This window comes from Sparus aurata, chromosome 24 (assembly GCF_900880675.1).
Source record: "Sparus aurata chromosome 24, fSpaAur1.1, whole genome shotgun sequence".
Taxonomy (NCBI): Eukaryota; Metazoa; Chordata; class Actinopteri; order Spariformes; family Sparidae; genus Sparus; species Sparus aurata.
The window spans coordinates 4,765,993-4,793,781 of NC_044210.1; the positions used below are offsets into that span (position 1 = coordinate 4,765,993).

General features: G+C 42.0%; 2 protein-coding genes across 8 annotated transcripts; both read left to right on the forward strand.

Moving 5' to 3' along the window:
- Positions 1 to 4,771: 4,771 nt before the first annotated feature.
- Positions 4,772 to 16,263, forward strand: rcbtb1 (regulator of chromosome condensation (RCC1) and BTB (POZ) domain containing protein 1). 6 transcript variants are annotated; one of them, XM_030410148.1, is made up of 14 exons: positions 4,772 to 4,844; positions 4,951 to 4,977; positions 5,942 to 6,239; positions 7,118 to 7,268; positions 7,662 to 7,828; positions 9,833 to 9,991; positions 10,080 to 10,187; positions 10,321 to 10,463; positions 10,852 to 10,915; positions 11,749 to 11,875; positions 12,030 to 12,156; positions 12,368 to 12,519; positions 12,627 to 12,757; positions 13,964 to 16,263. In XM_030410148.1, the coding sequence occupies exons 2-14, from the start codon at positions 4,961 to 4,963 to the stop codon at positions 14,102 to 14,104; spliced, it is 1,785 nt and encodes a 594-aa protein (XP_030266008.1). In that variant the 5' UTR covers positions 4,772 to 4,844; positions 4,951 to 4,960; the 3' UTR covers positions 14,105 to 16,263. The 6 variants fall into 6 exon arrangements, 5 of the variants coding, with proteins under 5 accessions (XP_030266008.1, XP_030266009.1, XP_030266007.1 ...); XM_030410149.1 differs by lacking the exon at positions 4,951 to 4,977 and having other exon boundaries at positions 4,774 to 4,844; XM_030410147.1 differs by having other exon boundaries at positions 4,780 to 4,977.
- Positions 16,264 to 16,510: 247 nt separating this feature from the next.
- On the forward strand, positions 16,511 to 27,225 carry cdadc1 (cytidine and dCMP deaminase domain containing 1). Of its 2 annotated transcripts, XM_030409920.1 has the most exons (12): positions 16,511 to 16,589; positions 17,025 to 17,162; positions 19,356 to 19,456; positions 19,562 to 19,739; positions 19,896 to 20,199; positions 20,385 to 20,591; positions 20,671 to 20,804; positions 23,817 to 23,866; positions 24,651 to 24,820; positions 24,976 to 25,165; positions 25,790 to 25,838; positions 25,925 to 27,225. In XM_030409920.1, the coding sequence occupies exons 2-12, from the start codon at positions 17,063 to 17,065 to the stop codon at positions 26,026 to 26,028; spliced, it is 1,587 nt and encodes a 528-aa protein (XP_030265780.1). In that variant the 5' UTR covers positions 16,511 to 16,589; positions 17,025 to 17,062; the 3' UTR covers positions 26,029 to 27,225. The 2 variants fall into 2 exon arrangements, with proteins under 2 accessions (XP_030265780.1, XP_030265779.1); XM_030409919.1 differs by lacking the exon at positions 16,511 to 16,589 and having other exon boundaries at positions 16,842 to 17,162.
- Positions 27,226 to 27,789: the final 564 nt, after the last annotated feature.

A 27,789-nucleotide genomic window follows, 5' to 3' on the forward strand; every position in this document is an offset into this window, starting at 1 on the left:
CGGATAGGCAGATTTTTTTTTTTTTTCCACGCTCCATTCAGGACTTTTGAGGAGCTCAAGGCCGCCGCATGGAATCTGCTGTCATCACGGGGCAAAATGACGTCTGTGTGCACAAGGGCCAGCTCAGCTCCGTGAGCACACAGTCGCAGCTGCATGTGTGTGAGCACAGTACGCGTGCTGAGAGTGACTCAGTGGGAATTCATAAAACAGCAAACAATGACATTTGATCACAGCACTAAAAGAGATAGAGCCAAACGCTGCCTGGGCCCGGGTTTTATTCATTTCTACTCTTGTAACATAAACCAAACCTGTCGCTTCTCCTGTATGCAACAGAAACATCTTTACAGGATGTAGATTCGGCTGCACGGAACAGATCTTGGACAGTTTGGTCCGGAGGAGGATCACACACTAGTGCATCCTAGTTACTTTGCAGCAGTGGCGTGCACAGACTTTTTAAAGGGCAGGGGCGAAAAGAAGGGCACTTTAGCGCGCGTTTTGGCTCCCAAGAGGGCACTGTAGCGCGTGTTTTGGCTCCCAAGAGGGCAGTTTATCATGTTTTAACCAGCCAAGGGGGCAGTTTAGTGTGTTTTGCCAACCAAGAGGGCACTTTGGCATGCTTTTTTGGCTCCCAAGAGGGCACTTTAGCGCACATTTTGGCTCCCAGGAGGGCTCTTTAGCGCACATTTTGGCTTACAAGAGGGAACTTTAGCGCACATTTTGGCTCCCAGGAGGGCACTTTAGTGCGCGTTATGGCTCCCAGGAGGGCACTTTAGCGCGCGTTTCTGCCCCCCCCCCCCCCCCTTGTGCACATCACTGCTTTGCAGATTGCATGGTGCATCAAAGCCAGGTAGCACAACTGCATTCCCCTCGAATGGGTTAGAAAGCCAGCGTTTGGTTTGTCTGTCCTGGGCTCCTGTAGAAACCCACTGCTGCAACATGGTGGACTCCATGGAAGAGGACCTGCTCCCTCTGTAGATATAAAAAAAAATCATTCAAAGCTAACAAAAACAAAAGGTTTCAAGTGATTAAACATAATCATGAATATTGTATTAGATGTCTACAAATTTCTAGCAGAATCCTGCGTGCTGGACCTTTAAATAAAACGGATGGAAATGGAAGCCTGCTATTAAGAATATTTCTAAATGTTTTTCTCCTGACTTAGTTTTTGTAAAATCCTCGTTGCAGGCTTGTGAGTCAAAAATATATAAATATAAATGTAGAAAATTAAAAGCGGGGTGCTTATTTTAAGCTTTGATTTCTGTTTCACATGCATATTCAAACATAAAATATATGAAAACGTGTCATACAAAAATAGTTGTTGGATTGTATGCAACAACGTACAACAAACCAAACTTTTATTGTTATGTTAATTAGGTGATTTCGTTACCATCTACACCTTGTTTGCCCGTTATATTCCACAAGTTATTTTTCTTTTTTGTTTTTTACTCTGGAAACATTTTTGCAAATGAAGAATTTTCTGTTGGTGGTGATTTTTTTTTTATGTTCAGCCAAACTACCTGTGCACCAACAGAAAGACAGATGGAAGCAGCAGCTCTTGGTAGAGTCTTGTAGGGAAAGAGCACGACGTGAGAGGTGAGAATCAAGGCAAAACATGTCTGTTAAAGTTTTCTTAAGCCAATTTAAGTCTGAATCTTAGTTTACTTCTTTTTTTAAACCCCAAACACCTTGAGTGAAGGACATTTATGACTCCTTCCTGCCAAAAGTCTGACGGCACATCTGAGCGGCGGATTTGTGGGCTGAGCGCCTGTAGTGGGCACATGCAGTGGACACCGGGACATTGGGAAGTGGGCTGCACTGAGCCTGCTAATGCATTGATCTGTTGGCTGCAGCTCAGAGAGAAAAGCACAACATGGCCCGCATCCAGGGAATGCAATGTAACTGCACTCTGAGCCACACAGAACGGACCACCAGTACTGCTGGACAAAAGTAGGACCCAGTTTGGAAATAATGATCCTGATTTGCAAGCCTTCACATTTAATCTGATGCCCTGTGACATAAAACATGTTTTACAAATGCCAGAAAAAAGAGATTTTTAAAATGTGTTTTTATTCAAATTAAAATTAATGAAAATGATGTTGGGTTTTCACACAGAACATTGCACAATTTAAAGTAGAAGGCTTTAACTCTGCCTGTTTTACCTCAGTTGAACCAGAAAAAGCTGCAATTCATGGTCAACCAGAATCTTGTTAGAAAGAAATCCAATCTTCAAAATAATTCCTTTACGGGCCTTTTCAACTCCAGTGTTTGCGAACCATCATGATATTCTTATACTGACTCATGAGAGCTCATGTAATCTCATATCAGAACCCTCAAGCGTAAATCCTGTTTGTCTGGCACTTTATCACTCTAAGAGCGTCCCAGATGATGCAGCACATCCAATCTACGTAGTAGTACTCCACCACCTGCTGGTCGTCGTGGAAAACTACATGTGCTGCACACTGGGAGCCTGTGAGCAGTTAGAAAGATGCAGTGAGGGTCCAAGTGGGTCGTAGCATCAGAACAACAGAGGAGGGAGAGACAACATGAGTTGAGGCCGGCCTTTCCGGTCGGGATAAGGATAAGGAATGTTAACCCTAACCCTATTTATATCAAGTGTTTTCAATAGTGTATAATCAGCTGAAACTATTAACTGTCCTGTCTTTTTTACCTTAGAATGATACCTTTATATCTAAAGGGTGAAGCAGGTCCTCTTCCACAACTCCTACAAGTAAAAGTCCTGCCTTCAAACCCTAAGTACATTAGTATTATCAGCAATAATAAACTTCAACCATGTAAAGTCTACAGTAAAATGTCCACGTTCAGAATTGTCCGATCGTATCAGACGTTTTTGGATTCATAATGCTGCATTAATGTTAAAGTTGTGGATGTTTTGTTTGTTTTAACTACTTTATATATTGTTGGCTAGTTTAATTGACGGCAGTGCATCATGTTTTGAGATCATAAGTGGAACTGAGCACTGCAGAGACAAGAGTTCTGGACGGTTTCATCAGTCCGTCCCTTCAGTGGCTTGCAACCATACACGCGCATGTTTTGCGTCAGAGGACATCTTCAACAATGATATTATACAAAACATGACGGCAATCTTTTTTTTTAATTCCTATTTTCACATCCAGCGGCACAATAATGTGTTTTTTTCCCTTTACTGCAAAGATGCCTCCAGTTCGTCCTGCCTTCTCTCCACGCTGGTTTTCAGCCACCACAGACAATGGTGACATCACCAGGACGTCCACGCCAGATTGGTGTATGGGTCCTGCTTCAGACTTGAGAGGGGAGAGCGAGGGGAGGGGTATTCAGTTGGTTGCAATGTGCAGCCTCACTTCTACATGCCACTAAATCCTACACACTGGACCTTTTTAAAAGGTCTGACCCTGAAGGAATTTTTAAACAATGGTTGTATCAAAGCTATACTTCTCAAATATCCTGCCTACATTACATTTCTTTGAAAGATCACTGACAAAAAATGTGTGTATATCGACTGATGTATCGATATTGGATTTTATTTCTACCTCATATCGGCGTCGGCCAGAGAAACTGCATGTTGGGCCCTACATATATTGGCCTTTGACAGTGTGAAGGTTGATTTTGGACAGTCAGATACATTTAGTGCATTATATGTTAATCTAATGACTGCTGGTGCTTTAAACGGATGTTAAAAATGTGATGTGAGGCGGTGCTTTCTGCAGGATTGTTGTGTATTTTTGTGCAAAATCAGCAAGAATATTGTGCATGTGTTTGGTATTAGTTCATCCTCCTTCATGGAACGGAACAAAATGAATATGATGAAGGCAGATGAGACACAAGTCATCATTGTTGAAAATGTTATCAATCATACACAGTAGTTTCTGCTTTTTAAAGGAATGCAACTGAGAGTCAGTTTAACATGACGCTTCATGATTTTGGAAACTGGTCTGGCTGAGGGGATGATAATGCATGCTGGGGAGGAAAATGTCACAAGATCATAAACATGTTGAGGTTTTTGTCTGGGACAACAAGAGGGGCCCGTGGGAGGAACTAAGATCCTGATCTATTAAGCAGTGGTCAGGTGAACATCTACGTGATGTTTGAATCAGATTCACCCTCTGGATTAAAGAAGTTTGACGAGGTTCAAGCAAAAATGTACTGCATAGTCTTAAACATGGAAATAAAAGTGGAATTATAATATTTAGGACTAAAGACAGCACTTGTGAAATGAAAAATGAAATAATTTAAAGGTTTTGTACTCCACATTCATAAATGTTGGTGTCCTGTGGAGTTTTGTTGCAAACAAACAAAACTAATGTTTACATTTGGTGTCATTCAATAATACATTTACACATTTTATAATGTGTTTTAAACCCTGTGTCGTTTACATCCATGTTTACCACTATTTGAATAGCATTAAACTAATGCCAGGAGCATGTATTGCATCATCTGCAAGCAGATTTTTTTTTAATTAAAAAGAAATGTGTCCATAGTGCTTCTGGAGATCAGAAAGTCCAAAGGGAACCTTTTAAGAGGAGGTTCAAATTTTGGCACTGTTATTTTTAGGGTGATAACTGAAAGAGGGGCTAAACTATGAATCCAACCCTACAACCACTGATTACATTAATCCGATTACTTATTAAATAATGGACGATTCTATCCCCTCTGTGCTCTCTAAAGTTGCTTTGACATCCTTGAAATCCCATATTTAGAACGGCTTTTTCTCTAATGACCGGAGGGGGGCGCCCATACGCACATGCAGCCTCTCTGCTGGGATACAGGAGACGAAGAAGAACACCCTACTTGACGCAGTTTAATCAGGCAGCTGTACTGTCAACAACAGCACCGTGCTAACGATTTCGGTCTGGTAACTTTCTATCATTGGTTTTAAATATTGTAGAAGTTAGTGTTTCATTGATAATGATATTGTAATTGTGTCGCTGTCTGTGTCTGTGTGTCTTTTCTCAGTTGACTCGTTATGGAGCGATGCTTTAGGTAGGAAGAGCACAGGAAAACGCTCAACTAAGCTATTAGCTTCTCATGTTTACCGTATGCTTCAGTGCCAGTTAGCTTGCCGGTGCCTTTTATTTTCTCATTTGTTTTAACTGAAAGATTTATTTTACGCATGGGCCGAAAGGGAGCCGCAGTTTCAGCTAGCTGACAATGTCCCGTGACGTGATGGTGAGGGGCGCCACGCCGAACTCCACTCAATAATTGAGCGATTTAAAAGTCGCCTGCTTGTCACCTACAGGACGCGTCTCATCATCTTTGACTCAGTGGCTTTTCTTAATAGTTCAGAGCTACGTTAGTACATCTAAAGTCGGTCATAGCGAGATAACCATTCATCCCTCATCTTTACCTGATCCTTTTGGAGGGTCTTGGGGAACTAAGGGTGATTATTAGACGAGACTGTCGGGTACACCCTGGTCACCTAGTCAGAGTCCGTCTCTTTGGATTCATAGGGAGTTGTTCGATCCAATATTGCTTGATATAAGTGTTGTGTGAAGTGGGCATGCATCCCGAATTGAATGGCGAATGTGCTTTGCAATGTAATGGGTCATAGCAGCAGAGAGAATTATTTTTTTCCACCACCTGTAAGCAAGTGTACATTGAATTGGCAGATTTTGTGTGAGGTCTGGTCCATTTCATGGGCAGTCTAAATCTTTGCTATAACGGATGACTTGTGCTGCTTTGACTGCATGCCATGCCTCATTTCCATGAGCTTAGTCGTGGCTTAAACCAGGCATTCTCAAACGTTCTCAAAGTTGAAGGACTTTTGTGTGTCTCACACATGGATTAAGAACCGGCGCAATTATTGTTTTGCATGTGACTCTGAGTGCATCTGTCTGGCTATTTTTACATCTGTCCATTCTGCTGGTCTGTGCAGCCCAGTCTGTATCCTCTGCCTTGTTTCATGTATTCACAAGTACCTTTACATCTGTTTTTTTTTTTCTGTCAGTGTCAGCAGGGATGATTCTGCTCCCTGCTCCCCACCACCTCCAGCATCGTCTTCCCCTCCCTCTCCTCGCGTCCTCCCGTCTCCTCGTCACCCCCCTCCTGTCCCTCCCACCTCACCCCCGCCAGCCCTGACTCCTCCTGCCCGGCGGGGAAGGCTGAGTTTCTCCGGAGCCATGGTGGACGTCAGCAAGTGGCCCTTGTTCTCTCTGCTGAGCACTGAGGAACTGGCCACAATCCGACAGGCCTGTGTCTTTGGAACGTCCGCTAACGAAGCCATCTACATCACACATAGCAATGAGGTAAGGAGTGCCTCTTCCGAAAGTCTTCATTTCTCTAAATGTACAGCTTTAGTGTCATTGTCACATGCAGGTTGGCTTTAAACGAGTGGATCTATACGTTGTGTACAAGAACATGGATAATGCGGCTGCATGATGTGTGCTGTTTGTGCTTTGTTTAGCAGAGATGGTAAACCACACAGATCCTGATGCAGTTTGTCTCGTGATCCTTTTTGTTGAGTGGATAATGGCCTAATCAAATAGCCGGACTTCTGAAATAACTGACATTAGCAGCCAGAAATAGTATCTGGGCTCTCTTTTATGGAGATGTAATAATACACAAGTCTGTTGTTATCCTCCATTGTTGTACCCGCACATTTGTACTTACTGTGCTTGCCATTACCATCTCAGGTTTCTCTGTAGCTTTACTGCACTGTTGTTCTTGACAATTTCTTGGCAGTTTTATTTGTTCTGCTGTTGCTGGCAGGGATGGAGAGAGCCCTCCTAAAGCTACTTTCATTATGCTCTTTTGTTGGGTGCAAATTTTTTTGAAAAATGAAGCCTAACTGGTGATTCGAGATAGACTCAATGCGTGTTTGTGTCCTGTGTAGTTGATGGTTGCGACTCTGAGGAATACCGAAAAGGCCGCGTTGTCTTTGTGACTGGGGCGCCGCAATTATGTAGTTTGGAAAGGCTAGTGGAGGAAAAAATGTCCGTTTCCACTTTAAGTGCAGTTGAAATAAGAGATTTTAAGCACACTAAACACAACTTTGTTACAGTAACAACACTGAAGATTGAAAAATGTAAACCAGTTGTGAAAGTATCTTGCTTAGTGCCACGTAGTTATTCCTTTGGATTTGTGTGTGTGTGTGTGTGTGCGTGTGTGTGTGATTATTTCCCAGGTATTTGCGTTTGGGTTGAACACCAGTAGCTGCCTCGGCACAGGAGACAGTCTGAGCACCATTGTGCCAAAGAAACTGGACTTCCTGCGGGGGAAAAAGGTCGTCAGTCTGAGCTACGGCAGCGGGCCCCATGTCCTATTGGCTACTGATGGTAGGTTATTACTAACCTGTTTCTTATAAAACAAAGTCATCTTATGATATCGAGTATCTAGAGTGTGAATTACATGTGTTTGCATCAGCTGAGTTAGAGTGATATTTCACCAAGTCTTTCAAGTGTTAGTGTCGATATATACGGCTGTTAAAGATTAAAGTTTTTCTTTCCTTGATCGTGAACAGCTCAGATTCATGTTGGTCATGACAGACTATTTTGTGATACAGTGAATAGTTTAAAAAGTCCTTGGAAAGTTAAGCAAATCCTGCTTCCTAAACTTCTCCACTCACCATCGGTTGGCTCAGTATGTTTGTCACATTTGTTGGATCAGAGACATTCGGTCTGTGAAAGTCTGGATTCACAATGTATGGTCTTTGTCTTGATTTGTTGCAGATGGACAGATGTTTGCTTGGGGGCACAATGGCTACAGTCAGGTTGGGAATGGCACTACCAATCAGGGACTGTCCCCGGTGCTGGTCACCGCTAACCTACAGAACAAGAAAGTGAGAGAAGTGGCGTGTGGCTCGCACCACTCCATGGCCCTCACTCACGACGGAGAGGTAGGTGTTATTGCACTTTCAGCTGTTCAGTACTGAATTTTTTTTTTTTTATTATTGGTGAAATTATGTGAAAGACAAGGTGACGTAGGGGACAAGTACATCACACCACGAGGACTGTACTGAATTTTTTATTTATTTATTTATTTAAATACATTTAGTGAAATCCACCTGCTAAAACCTGTTTTAAAACAAATGCAAATAATTGATAATTAAGTTATTTGGCGTTTAATTATTATAATTTTTTTAAATAACCTTAGGGAGTGGGATATATGTCGTCATTCCCATGTGAATAAAGTTTCATACTTCAGCTTATTTTATCAATATCCAAATGAATCCTCCTCAGCTCTATAGCTGACCTTTTAGAGAATTGTTTTAAGAATTGTCAGACTTTTGAAAGACAAATGAAATGCCATATTAATTCATTTAAAACACCAGAATATGGTAATATGTCCAGTCTGAAGCAGGAACACCATATGTATGTATGTATGTATGTATGTCATGTTTAGCTTTAGATGTGTCACTTGACTGCCTTGACGTAGCACCGCCTGCTCACCGAGTGTCAAACTAAGCAGCTTATTTTGAACCCAGAGGCATTAAAGCTAATTAGGCTGTGTGTGTGTGTGTGTGTGTGTGTGTGTGTGTGTGTGTGTGTGTGTGTGTGTGTGTGTGTGTGAGTGGCAAACAGGAGAGGCTCTTACCACATTTGATGTCACCAACTGCCCAGTAGAAGCATTCAGTCATTTTAATGTTGTTTTCGGGGGTGAATAATAGACAGACCTAAAGAAGCCTTTCAGATGATAGGAATCTGATGATTTGGATTCAACTATCTCCAGAAACCTGTTAGTTTCAGTGTGTGTGTGTGTGTTTGCATTTTCTAAAGGCTTGTTGGAAGGTCAATGTTACATTTATCTTTAAGGAATAGTTTTTGGGAAACATGTTTATCTACTTAGTTGCCTATTGACCCTTTTACAACACAACAACACCTGCTAACATCTGGATTTCATCTTCCATGTAAATGTATTGGCATCCACTCCTAGGTAAACTGATATTCGCCACTCTTCAGGCGTGATGCTATGATGTGTGTTGAAGTTGAGGCTGCTGGCGTGTTGATACGATGTTTCTGACTTTGAGTGAAGTTTTAAGTCTTTTGAGTGTAGTCTGATGAGACAGGCAAACTGGTCCTCTGGCGATGTGAAAGGTGGTAATTGCCTATTTTTAGCAGGTTTACCCGTGTTTGCATATACAAAGTGGTGTCGGAGTATTTGTTCAGCATGACACTGGAACTAGCTGCTGGTTAGCCTAACTAGGCACAACTTGCATGGCTCTGTCCTAAGACAGCAAAATCCACTCCACCAGTAAGCAGCTCTCTGTCTGTCTATCCATCTGATTGATTGCTTCCAATCCTTTTCAGTACTATGGTCAGCATCACAGACTTACACCCACGCACACACATCTTCGATTAACTATACTCATTCCATCAATTCACAGCACAAACACCCACTTTTATGTGGGGTTTACAGTGATCATATGCCAAAATATGTAGACACTAAATAGCATAAACGACACACCAGTTTAGTTTGCGTTATGTGCACAAAACTAAGCTGTAATAACGCTTATCTCTTTTTAAAATCAGATTTCAAACGCCTGCAAAATAAGCAAACAAATTTGGGAGTTTTAAGCCAGGGCTTAATTTGTTTACAAAGCTTTTTTAAATGTGAATATTTTCTGGTTTCTAAACACCTCTGTGACTGTAAACTGAATATCTTTGGGTTGAGGAAATCATCTTGGGCTTTGAGAAACTGTCATTAATATATTTTGCCATTTTCACATGTTACTGATTACATTTTACCATTCCAGACAACAAAACTTATCAGTTAACTGAGATAATAACAGATTATTTAATCGCCAATGGAAATAATCAGTAGTTGCAGCCCTAGCAAGAAGATGAAATAACCATTTCACTTTTTCCATCCCTGGTCCTGACCTGCCTCCCTGCCCCTCCAGGTCTTTGCATGGGGTTATAATAACTGTGGCCAGATTGGTTCAGGCTCGACGGCCAACCAGCCCTACCCCAGGAAAGTCACCGGCTGCCTGCAGGGTAAGACTTCAGTGGGCATCACATGTGGACAGACCTCCTCTATGGCTGTGATCGAGAACGGAGAGGTGAATATGGCCTTACATGAAACCCTGAGTATCCCAGTGAGAAATCTGAACTTAAAGTGAAGAGGATATTTTTTTTTTGTTTTTCTAGGTTTATGGCTGGGGCTATAATGGTAACGGTCAGCTGGGTATTGGTAACAATGGAAACCAGCTGACACCCTGCCGCCTCGCTGGACTCCAAGGGCTGTGCATTCAACAGGTAAGACGGCAACAGAATGCAGTGCTGTCTGGTGATATTACTTACGCTGGGCTTGTCGAAAAATAATGACGGCCATCGCATAATTGTCTTCACGCGTGACTCACTCATGACTAAAGCGTTCCCTGTTTTCCAGATTGTATCCGGCTATGGCCACTGCCTGGCACTAACCGACGAGGGGCTGTTGTACGCCTGGGGAGCAAACACCTACGGCCAGCTGGGAACTGGCAACAAGAGCAACCACCTCAGCCCCGTTCAGATCATGGCTGACAAAGAGAGGTAGGGCGTTGAGGGAGGGGTGTGTGCTTAAAGATGGTTTTCAGGGCAGTTTTTTTTCTTCTGGAGAATAGACAGGCAGGTTTGTTCCCATCCTGTTAAGACTTCGACTTCCTGTTTCCTGTCCTCATTTCCTCCCTCTTTATGTTAATTTCCGCTCCTGGTCTTACAGACTTAAGTTGGCAAAAGTAACTCATCATAGAGTTGTAACTTTGTAGAGTTGTTCCCTTTCACAAACGGTGACTATAGACCAGATCCTGTCCACAGCAGAAAGTCTGTTCAACACTGTCTGCATTTTTCCTGTTGTGGCTATTGCATAAAATTCACACATTTGATTCTATACTTGAAAAAGACAGCATGACCTTTTGTTAACACATCTCTCATTTAACAGGGTTGTAGAGGTTGCAGCTTGCCATTCAACACACACTTCTGCAGCCAAGACCCAAAGTGGGCAGGTATGAATTCAAATGAATCTTTGTCTACAGTGACCATATGTGTTTTGTTTATATGCGAGTGGGTTTGTGTTTTTCCAGCCTTCACGGCATGAACAGTTTAACATATCAGTCATTTTACCAACTTTGACCTGAGGTGTTAATTCAGGCAGTGTTATCCATCCCTGGACAGCATGATGTTCATGTTGTTAATTAATGTCCCACTTAGGATAAAACAGGGAATAAAGCAGGGTATGCTTTAGGGCGTGGCTACCTTGTGATTGACAAGTTGGTACCATGGCATGTTTTCGGGTTCTCAGTCATATCCAATCATTCAGCTTCATCCAGTCCTCAAAATATGCTCACTTCTGGCCCCCTTAAACACAAAATGCCACAATGTCAAACTTGAGGCTTCAGAAGGGTGGTCCACAAACCAGTCGGTGATGTCGCGGTGGATTTACACTCGGTCACAACTCTTTGATAATGAAGAAATAATCAAGAACATGACTCTCATAACTCATAAGATATCACAATGATGTCAACCTCAAAAATCCAGTATCGCTGGGGTTGTTCTGCATTGTTTTAATGCAAAAGTAGACCTTCAACATTTGTATTTTTTAAACCCTTAATTTACATGATAATCGTCTGGCTATTTGTACTCAGATGGCAAAAAATGGTCTGAAAAATCTACAGAGAAGTCTGGAAAAATGAGGACTTTTGAGTGAAAAATTCAACCTTTCATAACAGATGTCATGATAATAAAGGTTGGATTGTTACAACTCCCCCAGCCTGATTGCATTATACTATAAAGACGTGTGTGATTGGGATGCGAGTGACTATGTATTTTTGTCCTCCAGGTGTATATGTGGGGTCAGTGCAGGGGTCAGTCCATCGTCATTCCACACCTCACGCACTTTACCAACACCGACGATGTCTTCGCCTGCTTCGCCACGCCCTCCGTCATGTGGAGGCTCATGTCTGTGGGTGAGAGAGAGAGAGAGAGGGAGGGTGTAATCATAAGAATTACGATTGTCTTTTTAACAGATTTCTTCAAATGGGGATTCTGTTTTCAGTTTATTTTTTACAACCTAATGTTCCTAGTTGATGGAGGCTGATCTTGTGTTCTGCTTAATCCCAGAGCCCGATGACTTCCTGACTGTGGCGGAGGCTCTGAGGAAGGAGTTCGACAGTCCAGAAACTGCTGACCTGAAATTCAGCGTTGACAGCAAATACATTCACGTGCACAAAGCTGTGCTGAAGATCAGGTGCGTGGGTTCTTCCGCATTTTAGACGTAAGCCAAGTTTCCACCAGCGTATTTTTATGTGCATTTCAAAGCACTGCATTGGAAACGGCTAAATTCTTAGGAGCTCCCTAAATTTGGCTCATCGTGGTCAGTTATTGATGGCCTTGCTTTACAGTAAGCTCACTACCATGCCCTACACACCGTATGGATAATGGTCTTTTGTTTGGAGTAGGTGTGAACATTTCCGGTCCATGTTTCGCTCCCAGTGGACAGAGGACCAGCAGGAGGTGATCGAGATCGGCCAGTTCTCGTACCCTGTCTACAGGTCCTTCCTGCAGTTTCTCTACACAGACACTGTTGACCTTCCACCGGAAGACGCCATTGGTTAGGACACACAGTTGTCGTATACTGTTTTTTTCATTTGTTTGGTTTCGCAAGGCTTCTTTTCTTTGTCGGGTATTCATACTCCATCCGCGTGTGTTGACTTGCAGGCCTGCTGGACCTGGCCACCTCATACTGTGAAAACCGCCTGAAGCGTCTGTGTCAGCAGATCATCAAGAGGGGAATCACTGTGGACAACGCCTTCACCCTGCTGTCTGCTGCCATACGATATGACGCGGAGGTACAACATACTGGACGCCACAGTACTGGAAATGGCTGTCCTCGCCAAGAACGATAGCTATAACAATAACTGTCTTGTCAAAAAAACAATCTTTCCGACTCAAGCAGAAGGTGGGAAATTTTTCTAAAATGTAATAGTGATGTAACGATACCGAAAACTCGGACTAAGATAACGTCACAATGAATAGTCCGCGATACGATGCTTATCACAATATGTAACTAACCCTTAACTAAACAAAACAAAAGATGGCTTGAACAATGTCCTTAAATAATAAATGTACACATCAGATTTATAATTAGTCAACAATCTGGTTTTATTTCTCTCTGGAGGTACTTCTGCTTTCCTTCTATAGGGAAAAAAAACACAAAAAAAACGCAGCCGGCCGTGACCTGAGCATGTGCATAAAGAAGCCTCTAAATGTCTTTGGCAATGGTTGATTGGACTGTGTACAGTTGCAGAACAACACAGCAGCCAGTAGAAATCCCTCCATTATGATTTCCCGACTGTGTGTCCAGTAACTCTCTGGCGTTCATGGGTTGCGATTGTGTTTTTCACATGATTGGTTTTGTAAAAACAAACGGCCATAGGCAACACCGCCTATCATCACGTTATCATCCTTCAGTGCAGATTGTCACGTTCCTATCATTCCAGTTATTGCTATAGTGATCGCCCTCTACGTGGACCAGCCCTTTAAGCTACAACGATGATTTTCTATTTTCTGAAACTTAAATGTAGGAGCTAAGTCTTGAATTCAAAGCAGCTGATGGGTTCTGTAAATGGGTGGAGATTGATGTGCTCAGTGTAATAAACTAGACAGTTTGACAGTTTTTTATGAATACATTTTTACAAATAGTGGTGTAATTGCAGTTCTACGCTAATACTGGAGTATTCTTTCCTTGTAAGACAATCAAATACTGTTTGCCTTCTGTTGGTGCAACCCCTGATTTAAAGTTGACCACAGAGTAAGGTAACACCCAGTGTACACGTCATGCGCTACAGTGCAATATTATTTGCACCTCTATTCTAGAAATGGCTCCTAACAGTGTACTCTGTTCATGTGTGTTGCTGCTGCAGCATTGTATTCTCCAGAAGGATCATGTCAGTTTCATCTTTTCGATCCTGTTCTCATCTGTTCCATACTACTGTTCTTTACATTCCAGTGTTGTTGTTCTAATCCTCTCTCATGTTATTTGTCTTTTTTTCAAGGACCTGGAAGTGTTTTGTTTCAGGTTTTGTGTAAACCATCTGACTCAGGTGACTCAGACTGGAGCCTTCTGGCAGGTGGATGGAGCGATGCTCAAGGAGTTTATCTGCAGAGCTAGCCGCTGTGGAGCCTTCAAGAACTGAGCGCTGTTCCTGAGTCTTTGCAGTCTTCGGACACGTTGTAGGATTTTTGCTGATCACATTCCTGAGAGAAAAAACACAGAGGCCCTTCTTTGAAGTGTTGATTTTTATATTTACCGAGGCACATGTTGGCATGTAAGCAGCGTCGTTCACAAGATGTTGGACTGAAATTGAAGATGCATCATCTCATCTGAATTCAGCACTTTGGCCCATTCCCGCGGAGACGCTTGACAAAGTCATGGCGCCTTTATTCTGTCGAACTGCATTGTAATCTTTACATGCTGTATGTTTACTTGAATTTTTTTGTTTGTTTTCTCGGCCAGCGCACGCATGTTCTGATCTATCCTCATCTTACTTACGAAAAAGTTACCATGGGAGACACAGACCCTGTTCAGAGACTAGTTCAAAGAACAGTCGGTGTCTTTGTGAATGAGCTGAAAGAGGAGGTCTGTTGAAGAAGATCTGACCGTATGACCACTGTACTGAAACGCATCTTTGAGTTACATTCCATTTCTATCATTTTCAACTTGTAGTCATTGTGCTCAGGCAAGTAGCGCTTGGATATGTTTAAACTTTAAATTCTTTAAACTGCTGAAGCCTTTGAGTTGATAACGAGTCCTATACGGAGGCGTCAACTCAAATAATTGATCCAGCTCCTGCTGTTGGTTGTTATGGCTCACTTGGCTTGTTCTTGTATTTGTTCCTTTAGCTGGAATACTGTGCATTTTGGAGGCTGGAAACCATTGTGGGATGTATAATATTTACCTTTTTATACTCATTTGTTTTCTTCCGGTATTTTGATTCTGTCTCACTTAAACTGTTGCTCTGCGGCACTTTAAAAAACTACATTTACTTCTTTACATTCAATAAAACAGTCATGGTTCAAATCATTTAAAGCTACGACAAGGAACCATTATTTGTTGATTCTGACGATGATAAAACAAAGTAAACTTGAGCCACCAGCCTGCAGAGCAGCTTATCTCCTCGGGCTGTGATACTCTTTTCATCCTCACCAATCTGCCATAAAAAAAAGTTTAAATTTGATTGCGTATTTCACCTGGATTCGACAGAAACTGTTCTGTTAACGGCATTAAGAATAACTTCAGTAATTAAAGAAATGGCCAATCTTCTCACCTGCTGTCTTGTTTACTTATATAGGTCATACGGATTAGTCTGTTTCATAACTATCTAAATGTTCCTTGTAGTACGCTGATGTTTGATGGGAGGACTAGCAAGTTTGAGTCACAAAAGCAACAGTTGACATTTTCAGGCACTTTTACGTTAATTGCAGCTTTTTTTCCCCTTTCTTTTTAATTGTAGACCATGTTAAGACTATGTTATGTTTATTTTTTCCTTATGACTCTGGGACGTTTTAATAAGTTTCATCTGTTTGCGTTTGCTTATGTTACCAGGGTTAATGCAGAGAAACAAACGAGCGACGCGGCAAAGCAAAATCAGTACTTTTTCCTAATTTCCTCGGTCATTTCTCACGGCGTGTGCAGGTTTTATCTGTATATACAGTGAAAATGCAATGCACTGAAGACACTGCACACTAAAGCAATGTGACCACAATATGATATGCTTTGTAGCAATACTTGGGATGCTTGGTTTCTATTCTGTTAGCTCCAGCTTACTAAGACCAAAGACTGCCTGCAGGTCCTTGTTTCTGAGATCAGTTTCTGTTTCTTTTGTCTGTTTTTCTTTTTTGATTTCTCGATGCTTGAAAGAACCCTTTTCAATTTGGCTCGGTCTTCAATAGGATTTTTGTTTTATTATACAAGCACAGCTTTGTTCAGGTTACAAAACAGCTACATATTCTTCGAGGTTAGGCTTCTGTGGCGATTAATGCTTGAGTGGAATGACAAGCAGGTTTACAGTTTTCCTCTTGCAAGCTGGAAAAAATGCAAATGTTTTGCTCACTGTATTAAGAAAAGAATATATATTTTTATTGCGCTTTTAAGCTTTTATTTACATAGGACAAGTTGATCAACATGCTGATAATTTGGTTTAAATTGAACTTTAGCATAGCGGGTTACTCCAGCATTACAGTGGTTGGATTTGTATGACTGACTTTTTCTTCTTCATGTTATTTGACTTTGCCTTTTTTACCTCTAGCTATGGGATGACATGTTCTGTGAAGAAATAAATAACTCAAAACCCTCCTCTGTTTCCATATAATGGATATTTTCGTTGTGTACATACTCCTTGGCATTAAACCTTAGACATGGTGTGAATTATTCCTTCTGCATTATCTGTGTGTTGTGTAGTGAAGTAGTTAACTCTTAATAGGTTAATACAAGCAGCAGATATATAAGGATACATGATGACAGTGGTGTGCTGCCACCTAGTGAAACATTCGGGTAGTTTGTAAATACTGGTTTCGAGTCGTTGGCCCACCCTCCTGTGTACGTCAGAGGGTATCACGGAAGTAACCTGGAACTTTGTCAAGTTGCAGTGAGTAACAACGCAGAAATAGAACTGAACAGAAGTAAGTACAATTCTCCTTTGAAATAAGATAATGTCAATACGTGGGCAGGACGTAACCTAAATAATACCCAGTAACCTCAACATATTGAGTACAACTGTAAGCGTCAGTCTACCTGTCCTATTATGTGATGTGTAGCTTAACGCTAGTTGTTGTTTGCTAGCTTACATTTGAGTGTCGTCATTAAAAAAAAAAAAAAAAAAAAAAATTCAAAGTAATATCAAAAGAATAAACGGATTTATTCCCTTGTATTAATTCCGCATATTATCCTCCGAGTGCAGCTTGCATCGGTTTCTTCTGCACAGAACCACTCTGGCTCGTCCGCGAGGCTTTTATTTTGAAATGCTTGATCGGAAATCGCATTAGGTTGACACTGCACGAGATTAATGTTAATTCTGCCTGAACCTACCTTGTCCCTTGCCCCTGTGTTATTGGAAGCCCGGAACGATACATTATCTCTTTAGCTGGCGGGTTGGATGGAAGGAGGCGACACACGGAACCGAGCCGACCCGGGCCAGCTGAGGCCAGGTCGAGGCACGAGAGACTGCAGCACCCAGACTGACAGTAAAGTACAAGGTGAGCCAGATGGAAAGAGACTTGTGTTGTAACGTGTAAGCTACATAGGTTTCTGTTTAGTCCTGTCATAAAACAGCTGATCAGTGACAGAGACAGTTCACCAGTACAGCCCCACGTAGCTACCTGCGATGAATCTTAATGGCAGCAGTGCTCCAACAATCAGCATGATAATCTTAGGAATTTGGTGCAAAGGGATGTAAACGTTATCACTAATATTTAGAAGTATCCACCTTATTGACTGTGAGATCTTCCTTTAGGCACATACACAAGTATGAGCTGTCAGTCATCATCACAAATATCAAAAAGGGATCACTTGTGCTTTCAGGCAAACATGTATGTTTTGATCAAGTGTCCAGCTGAGTGGATCCAAGGTTTTTTTTTTCCAAGAGTACCATATGCATTTGAAATTGTAAATCCGTTCAAAAGCTGCACATACAGCAGGGTCTAAAAGTCCCAGACCACATTGAAAATCTCATATATTGTAATGTAAACCTGAAAATAAGCAGAAAGTTAAGGATTCAATTGTAACTCTAACCAAAGACGGCTTTAGATTTCTAAGAGGAAGTGCGTGTAACTCAAAAACAGTTTCTTAGAAACTGGCTTAGTTCTATCCAAAGCACGATCAGGCACATCCAAAACCGCCACACCATCAAAAGATCAATACATTAACTTTAATTCACTGAGAGATACAATAAGCGGCTTCATGGCAGATTACAGTAAGTAAGAGACTTCAAAAGAACAGCCTTCTTTTGACAGAAATCCTGCTGATTGGAGTTATCATTCTTTATCAATTTCTAAGCCGATTCTAGTGTTTTGTTATAAGCAAATGGACTAGTTTTATTTTCTTGAAGATATTTCACCTCTCCTCCAAGAGGCTGGAGGAGAGGTGAAGCGTCTGAAAAAGTGCAACCTTTTCCAGTCATCCACTGTGAACTGCTGCCATTTCTTGGCCAACGTCAAGGGTTTGGCCTCGTTGGTGATGAAGGTTCTCAGTCATCCAGGTCATGGTAATTCTCGTTGGACTTGTTAACACTGCCTGAGCAAAAAGTCCAGATGTGAACCGGTAGTCAGTGCAGTGCATTGCAAGTGCACGAGTTCTATGCTCTTACCCCTTGGTCACTGCTCCAGACAGCAATGTTTATTAGGATGTCAGAATGTGTGTATAAAAGTTCAGTAAAAGTCATAATGCGTGAGGGATATGAACTTTTTTTTTTTATCGTGATAGGACAAGAAAGAGTGAAAGGGAATGGGGAGATAATGAGTGGTGATGACGCGCAGAAAGGAGCCACAGGGGGGGTTTTAAACCCCTGGGCCACTGGCAAGGACACCGCACATGTTTCTACCAGTTAAACTACCGGGGCACTCTAAAGATATAGTATTTCCAGTGGTTAACCTGAATTGGAACAACTTTAGAGAATCTAGTTGTTCAACACATTATATATACATATAACCCCTAGACAATGCTAAAAGTGTCATCAATCATGATTCATGTGCTTTAATCATTCTGCCACAGTATAGCAGATGTTTCAGTAGTAAAGCATTAGGTGTAGCAGCAGTAGGAGAAGTTGTTGTTGTTGTCGTAGCAGTAGTAGCAGCAGTAGCATTAGCAGGGGTGTGGAATATAAATACTACTGTGACATTTGAAGGGATGATGAATCCAACCACTCACCATGTGATTATGACACATGTGTTGTGACTATCTCTGCATAGAAGCATAGGTGTAATCAATCACACAGTCACCCATGCGTTTGCTTAGCTTGTAAATATGTTGGAACTTTTATACTAGCAGTAGTAGTACAAGTAGTAGTAGTTTTATGAATACTGTATTAGTAGTAGTAGTAGTTGGGGAAATCGCAGTAGTTATAGCAAAGGTTGTAGTAGAAACCGTAGGTGGGATTCGAACCATCGACCTTGCGATCATGTGCCGCCCATTCATTGTGTGTGGCAAAACTACAGCGTGACTAAGAAAGAGTACCGATCCTTTTCCGACAAATTTCGACAAATTTCAGACATTTAGAGGTTCATTCAAACTGTTATTCAGATAATATAATTTGTAAATATATATATATATATATAACATTCAATACAAATGCAAAAAATGCATCTAGACTAGCGGTTTCAGACTTCTGGACCCCACCATATGTGACATTTTGGAGACAGATATTGACAAGATGACTCTTCACCCTCCTCCAGGTCATGGCCCCAGGTTATCAGAGATAAACCTGTTCACCTTGTTGAGTCTGTGGATGGAGCTGTTTCCACAGGAGCAAAGTGAAGAGGACGACCACAGTCAGGTTAGTTTCCAAACGCACAAATGCACCCTCTACAATGAAATACTGACGGACTCCAAACCAGTAGTTCTTTCTATGAGGTAACAGTTAGAGTTTGCTCTCTCCCAGGTCCGTGGGATGGGCCTGGTGGTGGTGCGGGACAGTAAGGTGGTGGGGCTCCACTGCTCAGGGCCTGAACTCCATGCAGGACAAGCAGCCATCATCCAGCATGGCTCCTGCCTGAATGACTGTCAGTTGTACTTCTCTAGGAGACCCTGCGCTACCTGCCTCAAGATGATCATCAATGGTGAGGAGAGAGGGGGGAACTTTAGATCAAGGGAGTATCTGACAAAAATAAAGAGAAGGTTGAGAAATTAAATTAAGGTTAGTGTGTAATGACCTTGCTGGCCGGCTGGGAAGCCACTGGAAACAAACACTCACGATGCTGTTTGCTCCTCTCCAGCTGGGGTCAGTCAGATCTCCTTCTGGCCCGGAGACCCTGAGGTCAGCATGCTGAGGTCGACCCCCACGAACCAGCCGAACTTTCACTCCCACAGCCCGCCCGACCGCGTCACGGAGGAGGCCGCGCTGGACGCCGTCGCAACCGAGAAGCTCAAGTCCAACAGCCGACCTCACATCTGCGTGCTGCTGCAGCCGCTGCCTCCGGGCCTGGCGCAGTTTATCAGCGAGACCTCCAGAGAGTGTGATTTCATGCAGAGAGTGACCGATGACGACCCGGAGCTGAGCACACAGGAGCTCTTCAACAGGTGCCCTGCCATGCCTCCCTTTGTTGTTGCAGCGATAGTACGACTCTGTGATTCTATTATGATTTTAGTCGTGGTCACTAGGATGTGTTATTCTGCATTCATCAATAATGCTACATTTCTAATGACCATCAAAGTCTTACATTTCATTTGATTTTTGATTTTTTTTTCTTCTTCCTGCTTTCCAGAGAGCGGTTGCGACACTTGAAGCATCTGTCCAGACAGTTCCTGGTTGAGAAGTCTCAGCAGCACCGGAGCATTTTGACTCGAATGGGTCAGGAGAACTTCTCCGTGGAGCCGTACTTCTCCAACCTCAGAAACAACATGAGAGAGCTGGTGGAGGTTCTGGCTGCGGTGGCTGCCGGGGTGCCACAGTCAAACTACGGCTTCTACAGGTCAGGAACGCGAACAGTTCGTAGGATTTTTTGCGCTTGCCATCCATTTGTTGCTGATTGTGTTGTTCCCGTGACACAGGGAACAGCGTTCAACCGGCGCCATCCCGGAGCCATTCCCTGCCAAGTCTTTACTTCCTTCTCATCATGAGGGACTGTCCCAGGAAGAGGCTCGCCATTGCATCATCCAAGCCAGGCTGCTGGCTTATAGAACAGGTCTGATTGGTTTGTCTGTTTCACTACTCTAGTGGGTTAAGGATAGATATTTGTGCTATGTTGACTTTGTGCTGTGGTTTTCTATTTCAGTGATACCTATGTGAGCCTGTTTCTTCATTGGGTTCAAGATATGTGCCTGTTACAACTTATTGTGTTAGTTGTGAAACAGGCATTTTGTTCTCTGTGTGTGGACAAAATATTAATCCTAGTTTCTTATTTCTTATTTCGTAATTGCAAACTTGTCTGAACTAATTTCTCGCAAAACTGAACGAAAATAATACAGTAGATTCCTGTGTAGGAGACACTGCTCACACACTACTTTGATATATATATGATAATTAATCACTGGTAATTAATTTCACACTCGTAAATGGGGCACCACCTCCGTGTTTAGTTCTTGGAATATTATTCCAAACACCTAACTGTACCAGTTGGCTTGGACAGTTAGAGTCCATTCAAAATCAATTCATTCAGTCTCAATATTCTGAAGTAGTGACTTCTTTGCACGTATCCATCGGTTCTCCACATTAAAATTAAGTTCCAGGCAAAGACAAACGATTATATATGTTTATTGACTAAATAATTTGGGTAAAATAAATGAAATGACAATTTTAGACGAACAACAACAACAGATAACAGAAAATGTAAAGACTGTAATTAGGAAAGTAATAAAGTCGTGTGACCGTCGGTAGATAGTAAAGTTAAAGGGTCGGGTTATATATATATATTAAATAATACGGGAGTAATTTTTAATACTAACGAGACCCTAATCTTAATTCTCTAAAGTTCATAAGATAGAAGTCAGAACTTAGACAGAAGTCAGAACTTTAGACACCACTCATTCTCTCGTGTGTGGATCCAGCTGCATGAAGACGTTCAGCCTGTTTGTCTGGGAGTCAGGAGGCACTGAAGTTTGGTGTTCTTGAGAGTTCTGGGTTGGACTACAGCACGGCGCGTCGGTCCAATAGCCAGAGGGAAGGCCGGTACTCTGTTGAGGAACTCTTGGTCCAAAGGCCCAGTGGGGTTTCCGCCTTGGAAGCGCTGGGGGCAGAGTCGGTCTCGGCTTGGAGCACACAAAGTCTCTTTTGTTGGAGACTCCTTGCAAGGCTTCTGAAGCAGACAATGACTGAAACGTTCTTCATCAAATGATCACAGTCTTGAAAAAGACTTTTTCTTTGTTGTTTCAAGTAGTGGTTCTTAAGTTCTGATTCTGAAACTAATTCAACTTCTGCTGGATCAGGCAGGGGTACTTTAACAATATATTAAAATCAAAAAGAAAACAATTTGTTCTATTAAAGACTTGGATAAAAGTAAAACACTTAAAGTAGGGATTCAATTCGCTTGTCTTAGAGCTTGTTGCAAAAATAAAACTAAAGATTACTTAAAAAAATTATAAAAAGGAAAGAAAGAAGAAAAGAGATAGAGTAGTGGGAGATGTGAAGGGGAGAAGTCAGGAGAAGAAGCAGGGAGAGAAGAGAGGTGAGAAGGGCAGAGTGTCTGTTTTATGACCTGCAGCAGATGGACCACAAGGGGTGGGGGCAGAGTGTCCCTCCTTCTGCGATCTGAGTTTAGGCTCCCAAAAGTTTAATCTAACTACACTATTGTATTTAATGTTTTGAAATCATGTTTTAACCTTCCCAAAACTTCACCATCTTAAAAGTCGAAGTTTTGCCTTCGTGAAAAGATGCAACATGCTAATGAAAACTTATCATTCAAAAGAATTATAACCTGATTAAGACATGAAGCAATAAAGTATACAACATAAAACAATAAAGTATACAATACACAGTAGGACCAAGGACTTATACATATTCCTTGTAGTTCCATCTTAACAAAACATATCAGACATTTAACTGGTAAATAACACAAGTATTACACAAGGAATGATGTCTGCAAGTCTCTCCTCCATCACCAAGGGGAGGGGCTGGTTTCTGTTGACCTCAAACTCATTAAGTAATAAACTTCATTTGGGCTTGATAATAACATGGGGAACATCTATTGTATGACCTTCTAATGCTATTTTGGAATCTGCTAAAATTAAGAAATTGATATTGTAGTTTATTAGTTATTTAGGACGTATTTGAATTTGGGTGAGGATAGAGACTGCAGTGGGATTGGAAGTTCAGACCCAGGAACAACAACGGTCGTAAATAAAAGTTGGACATGTGAGGTAGAAGAACACACAGATTAGGTTTCCCATTAAGCCTTCCCCCACTGGAGAATGTTCCAGAGGGAGAGAGATGTAGATTAGTAAGTTACCTTAAATCACAATATCTGTGTTAGAAACCAGTTCTCCTTTCTTCTGATGTCGAGAAAGAAGACTCTATCGTGCTTGACCTCGTTTGACCTGAGGAAAAGGGGTTCATCTTCTTTGGAGGGGAGGAAAAAGACCAGATGTGCTTAGTCGCTGTAAATTACTAGAAGAAGGTCTCTGGTGATCTGTTTATAGCAAGAAAAACAACTTCCTCCCCCCTTCGTGGAGAGAAGATCTGCCAGGTCAGGATATGAGGGGGCTTTCAGTCCCATATGCTGTAAAAAGGAGTTGATTTGGGTTAAAGGTAATCATGGCCGAAATGAGACCACTTTAAGATGCAGAGACAAAGGCTTGTGTTCCTACACCTGCAATTTAGAAAATGAAAAGTCCAACACTGCAGTCAAAGGAAAAGAAAAGAAAAAATTTGAGTCACTAATTAGTTATAAGGTGTTTGTCAAACCGGAGACCATTCAGGTTTGTCTGGATGACATGTTCGTCCAGTCACTGTTTAGTTTAATTATTCAGCACTGTCAAATTGTCGTGCTAAAATTCCAAAGCAAGTATGCTCTCAGCGCAGTATCAGTGACTTCTCTGCGTGAGTATCTAGGCAGTATATGCTCAAGTCTTTGAAGAGTGAGTCAGCAGATCCTGCCTGTAGGACATTTTCCAGAATGGCACACTTAAAGGTCACAATTTTAAACCATCTGTCACCGTCATCTGCCGGTTTGTGACATGCAAATCTGTCATTTTCATTCCAGAGGACCCTAAAGTGGGCGTGGGTGCTGTTATCTGGGCCAAAGGACAGTCGGTGAGCTCTCCTTTTGCACCCTTTGCTTTTTTTCTGTCAGCTGTTTCAGTGAGGACATAAGCTACCGAGGGGCTGGATGGTTGAAACTGACAGCAGCCTTATATAGATCAGCCCATTTTTGTTCAACACAAAATGGGATCAAATAAATCCAGTTATGGCTGATTCAATTACTGCATTGATGTTTTCAGTGTGGGTGGACACAGTGTGCTGTTTCAAGCTAATAGCTTTTGACAAATCCCTCCAGTTAGCTTCCATGCTATGATGATACGAACACACTCCACTAACTTACAAGTGTCCTGATAGAACACAGAGACCATCCTTTTTTTTTTCTGGTAGTGATTATGCTTATTTAAAGCAGACTTTTACATTGAATCGTCTTGTCACAGCTAATATTTTAAAGGAATAGTTGAACATTTTGAGAATTGCACACCAATATGGTTTTTTTTGCAGAGAATTTGATGGGAAGGTTGGTACCACTCTGGTACCAATCTGTAGGTTAAAGAAGAAAGTCAGGCTAGCTGTTCCCAACTGTTTCAAGTTTTTATGCTTAGCTAAGCTAATTGTATTCTGGCTTTACTGTCATATTTAGCTGAGAGACATGAGAATGGTGTTGATCCCAAAAATCTGTTGGCAACTGAGCCAACAAGCTCATTTTATTGTTATTACTTGGGAAATTAGTTTGCATCTTTAAAAGGCTGTCCAACAGGTGTACCACATTGTAAGCTGCATTCCTCTTCTCACTGATGTTGAACGAAGCTTTTTGATCTGCTCTCATGTGTCCCAGGCTAGCAGCGATAGAGCCGGGTGTCTCTACCTAGTGGGCTGCGGGTACAACGCTTACCCGGCAGGCTCGCAGTACGCCGAGTACCCCCAGATGGACGACAAACAGGAGGACCGGCAGAGGCGCAAATACAGATATATTGTCCATGCAGAGCAGAACGCCCTCACCTTCAGGTCAGATGTCGCTGTGTTTACATGGACCCTAGAAATCTAATAATATCTAGTTATCCATGTTAACGGTTAAAGTGATTTCAAACAGATTGAAGAAATGTACTAATTTTGTCCTTACACTCCTCTAATTCTAAAGTGTTCATTCTGATACTTTTTAGGACTCGAGACATCAAACCAGGGGAGTCCACCATGCTGTTTGTGACTAAGTGTCCATGTGACGAGTGTGTCCCTCTGATCAGAGGAGCAGGCGTCACACACATCTACACCACGGACCAGGACAGGGACAAGGACAAGGGGGACATCTCTTACCTGAGGTTCAGCAGCCTGAAGAGCATCAACAAGTACATAGTGAGTACACGGAGCGACAGAAGCAGTTCTTCTTGCTTTATTCAGTATTGTGTTAGTATTATTTTAGTTACTTAGATTTTGCCTTTTACAGTGGAGGTAGGGTTTGAAAATGTTGTGCTAACTGAGTGCTAACATTACACAAAACAGCCAGCAGAGGGCACTCTTACCACGGTGGACACAGTTATTCCTATTCCCATGGAACTATCATTTTATGTACCTTCTTACTGTATAATACATAATATCACGTAGCCAACATGACTACTAAAATGTCCTCAACTTCCTCTCCACATCTATCAGAAAGTGACATTTTAAAGCTGTAGTCACACGGGGTGTATCCTCCACCACCACTGTATCTATTTCTATAGGTACAACTGAGATTAAGGCATCGAAAGGTTTCAAAACTTCTCTGAGGTGAATTTCTGCTCTCAGGCTTTCAGCGCTAGAATGTGAGAATCTGTTCAAAAGGAAGATATGTTAATGTATTCTGTTGCATATTGAAATCTTCTTTGGCCCAGCAGCGTTTTGATGTCCCGCTCTTGATGTCCGGTGCAGTCGAGTAGTAGAAAGTAGATACAGATTTCCCCCGCATTGGAGGACTCTGACATGTTTTTTCTGTCTTCACAGTGGCAGAGGAGCCCTTCAGCTTGCTTGCCGTCCTCTCCCCACCACGCCAGTAAGTTCAATCTTGTTATCTTTGCACCTTCTGATGTGCCCGATTTTTGTCTCGTGTTTATGACGGGTAGCGTCTCTTTTTCCTAGACGGCTGCGTTGGGAAGCACAGCAGGCAGGCTGATCAGGAGAGCCACAGCAACAAGAAGCTGTGCACCAACAGATCCCACCACGACTCACCCACCGTTAGCTGAACATCGGCCGCAGACCGCTGGACTGACAGATAAATGGAAATACCAAAAACAACAGGATAATGTTTTTAGCTCACAGATTCGACATGTAATTGCTGCATCGATACAGCTCGAACTTTGGGGGGATTCTGAACTGGGAATGGTTTTGTATATCATGTTTTTTTTTTTTGAGAGACTGATTATTGGTTGGTCGTCTGAGTGAGGACAGACCAACAGCAGGCAACTCTGGCAGCTGTCAGTCCGACATGGGTAAAATCAACACCCGAAAGGCTATATGTGATCTCACGGTTGGCCGTGACTGATTCTTTCCTATTTTTCTTTTACATCTGGTCGTTAAAGCTGCTGTAGGCATACGAAATGCAAAAACCTCCCGCCGCTCTCTGCTGCCTTGTATCGCCCAACAAGTTCAAACGGCAAAATTCTATTGGATGTTAAGTGAAATAAATCTCTTTCGACATATTTAACTTCTCAGTGTGGATGAAGACGAAGAGGCAGCGGCGTCTGATTTGTGAAAGGAAGCTTTACATTTGCGGCAAATTAGATTTAGCTTCAGTAACACTGAACATTAACGGTGGCATTGGAGCAATGTAGCTTTAACAAAGAAGGAAGTTGATCGCACAGCTTTACCTGGGTTATTCTCACGTTTTATTCACAGTGTCATATTTCTGCACGAGGAACCTGTTCTGATTGCATCGTCTGTCGTATGTACAATATATCATAGAGGAAGACGGTAAACCTAAAAATGTCAAGCCAGAAAACATGATGTGCTTTTGTTGTTTAAAGACCATTTTAATTATCTTTCCAGGCGGATGTGCTGAGAGATATAGATATAGAGAGAGATATATATGTACACAAAATGTAAATAGAAGGGTTTTTTTTTTAGAAAATGCAAAAAGTCTCTGTACACTGGAAGATTGAAGGATCAACGTCACTTAATTACACACCACCAAATAAGCACACACACACACACACACAACACAACACAACACAACACAAAGCGTGCTCTTCTATTGTGAGATGTTGTTTTGTTTGTATGAGTGCATACAGCGCCCCCTGGTGGGCTATTTTTTTGTTTTTTGTTTTGATAACCTGTAATCAGCACACCTGTGTAAATTAACTGTGATTTTGCCGGAACACGCGCTGATGGAGGCTGTCTTGCCCGAAACGCCCATGTGGTAAGAATAAACAGTTTGATGGGAATGCTGTCCTTTTTTATTTTTCTCTCGTTTATTCACTCACTGTTACAGGAAGGATTCAGCGTCCCATACTGAAGCTACACACGTAAGTTGTCCTTCATTTATTTCAATACACGTTTAACATTCAGGGGAGTCAACACCCAAAGGAGCACTATAGCGCCGTGTTTATTCACACGCCTGTAACGATAGGAGTCCATTGCTGTGTCCCAATTCTGCGTCCTTCGAAGGACCCGGCCTTTGCGGTCTTCGGAGACTCCTTCGAAGGCCGCGCCAACCGTTGCTAAATGGGACAGACATACATAGACGTCGACGTCGCCGCCATATTGGATGTGGCAGCCCTGCCCCGTGAACTGATAGAAGTCAATGGAGTGAACTTTATAAAGCTCCTTATGCAAAGTGCTGTAAGTTAATGCCTCTCATTTACACATTCACACACATACGAATATATTTTGGAAACAGAACCAACGTGATAGACTATCAAAAAAAATCACTGTATTTAGAAAAAACGACGTTGATGCTTTTTATTCCCACACATGTCACATGTACATGTCACAATCTGGTTATTATA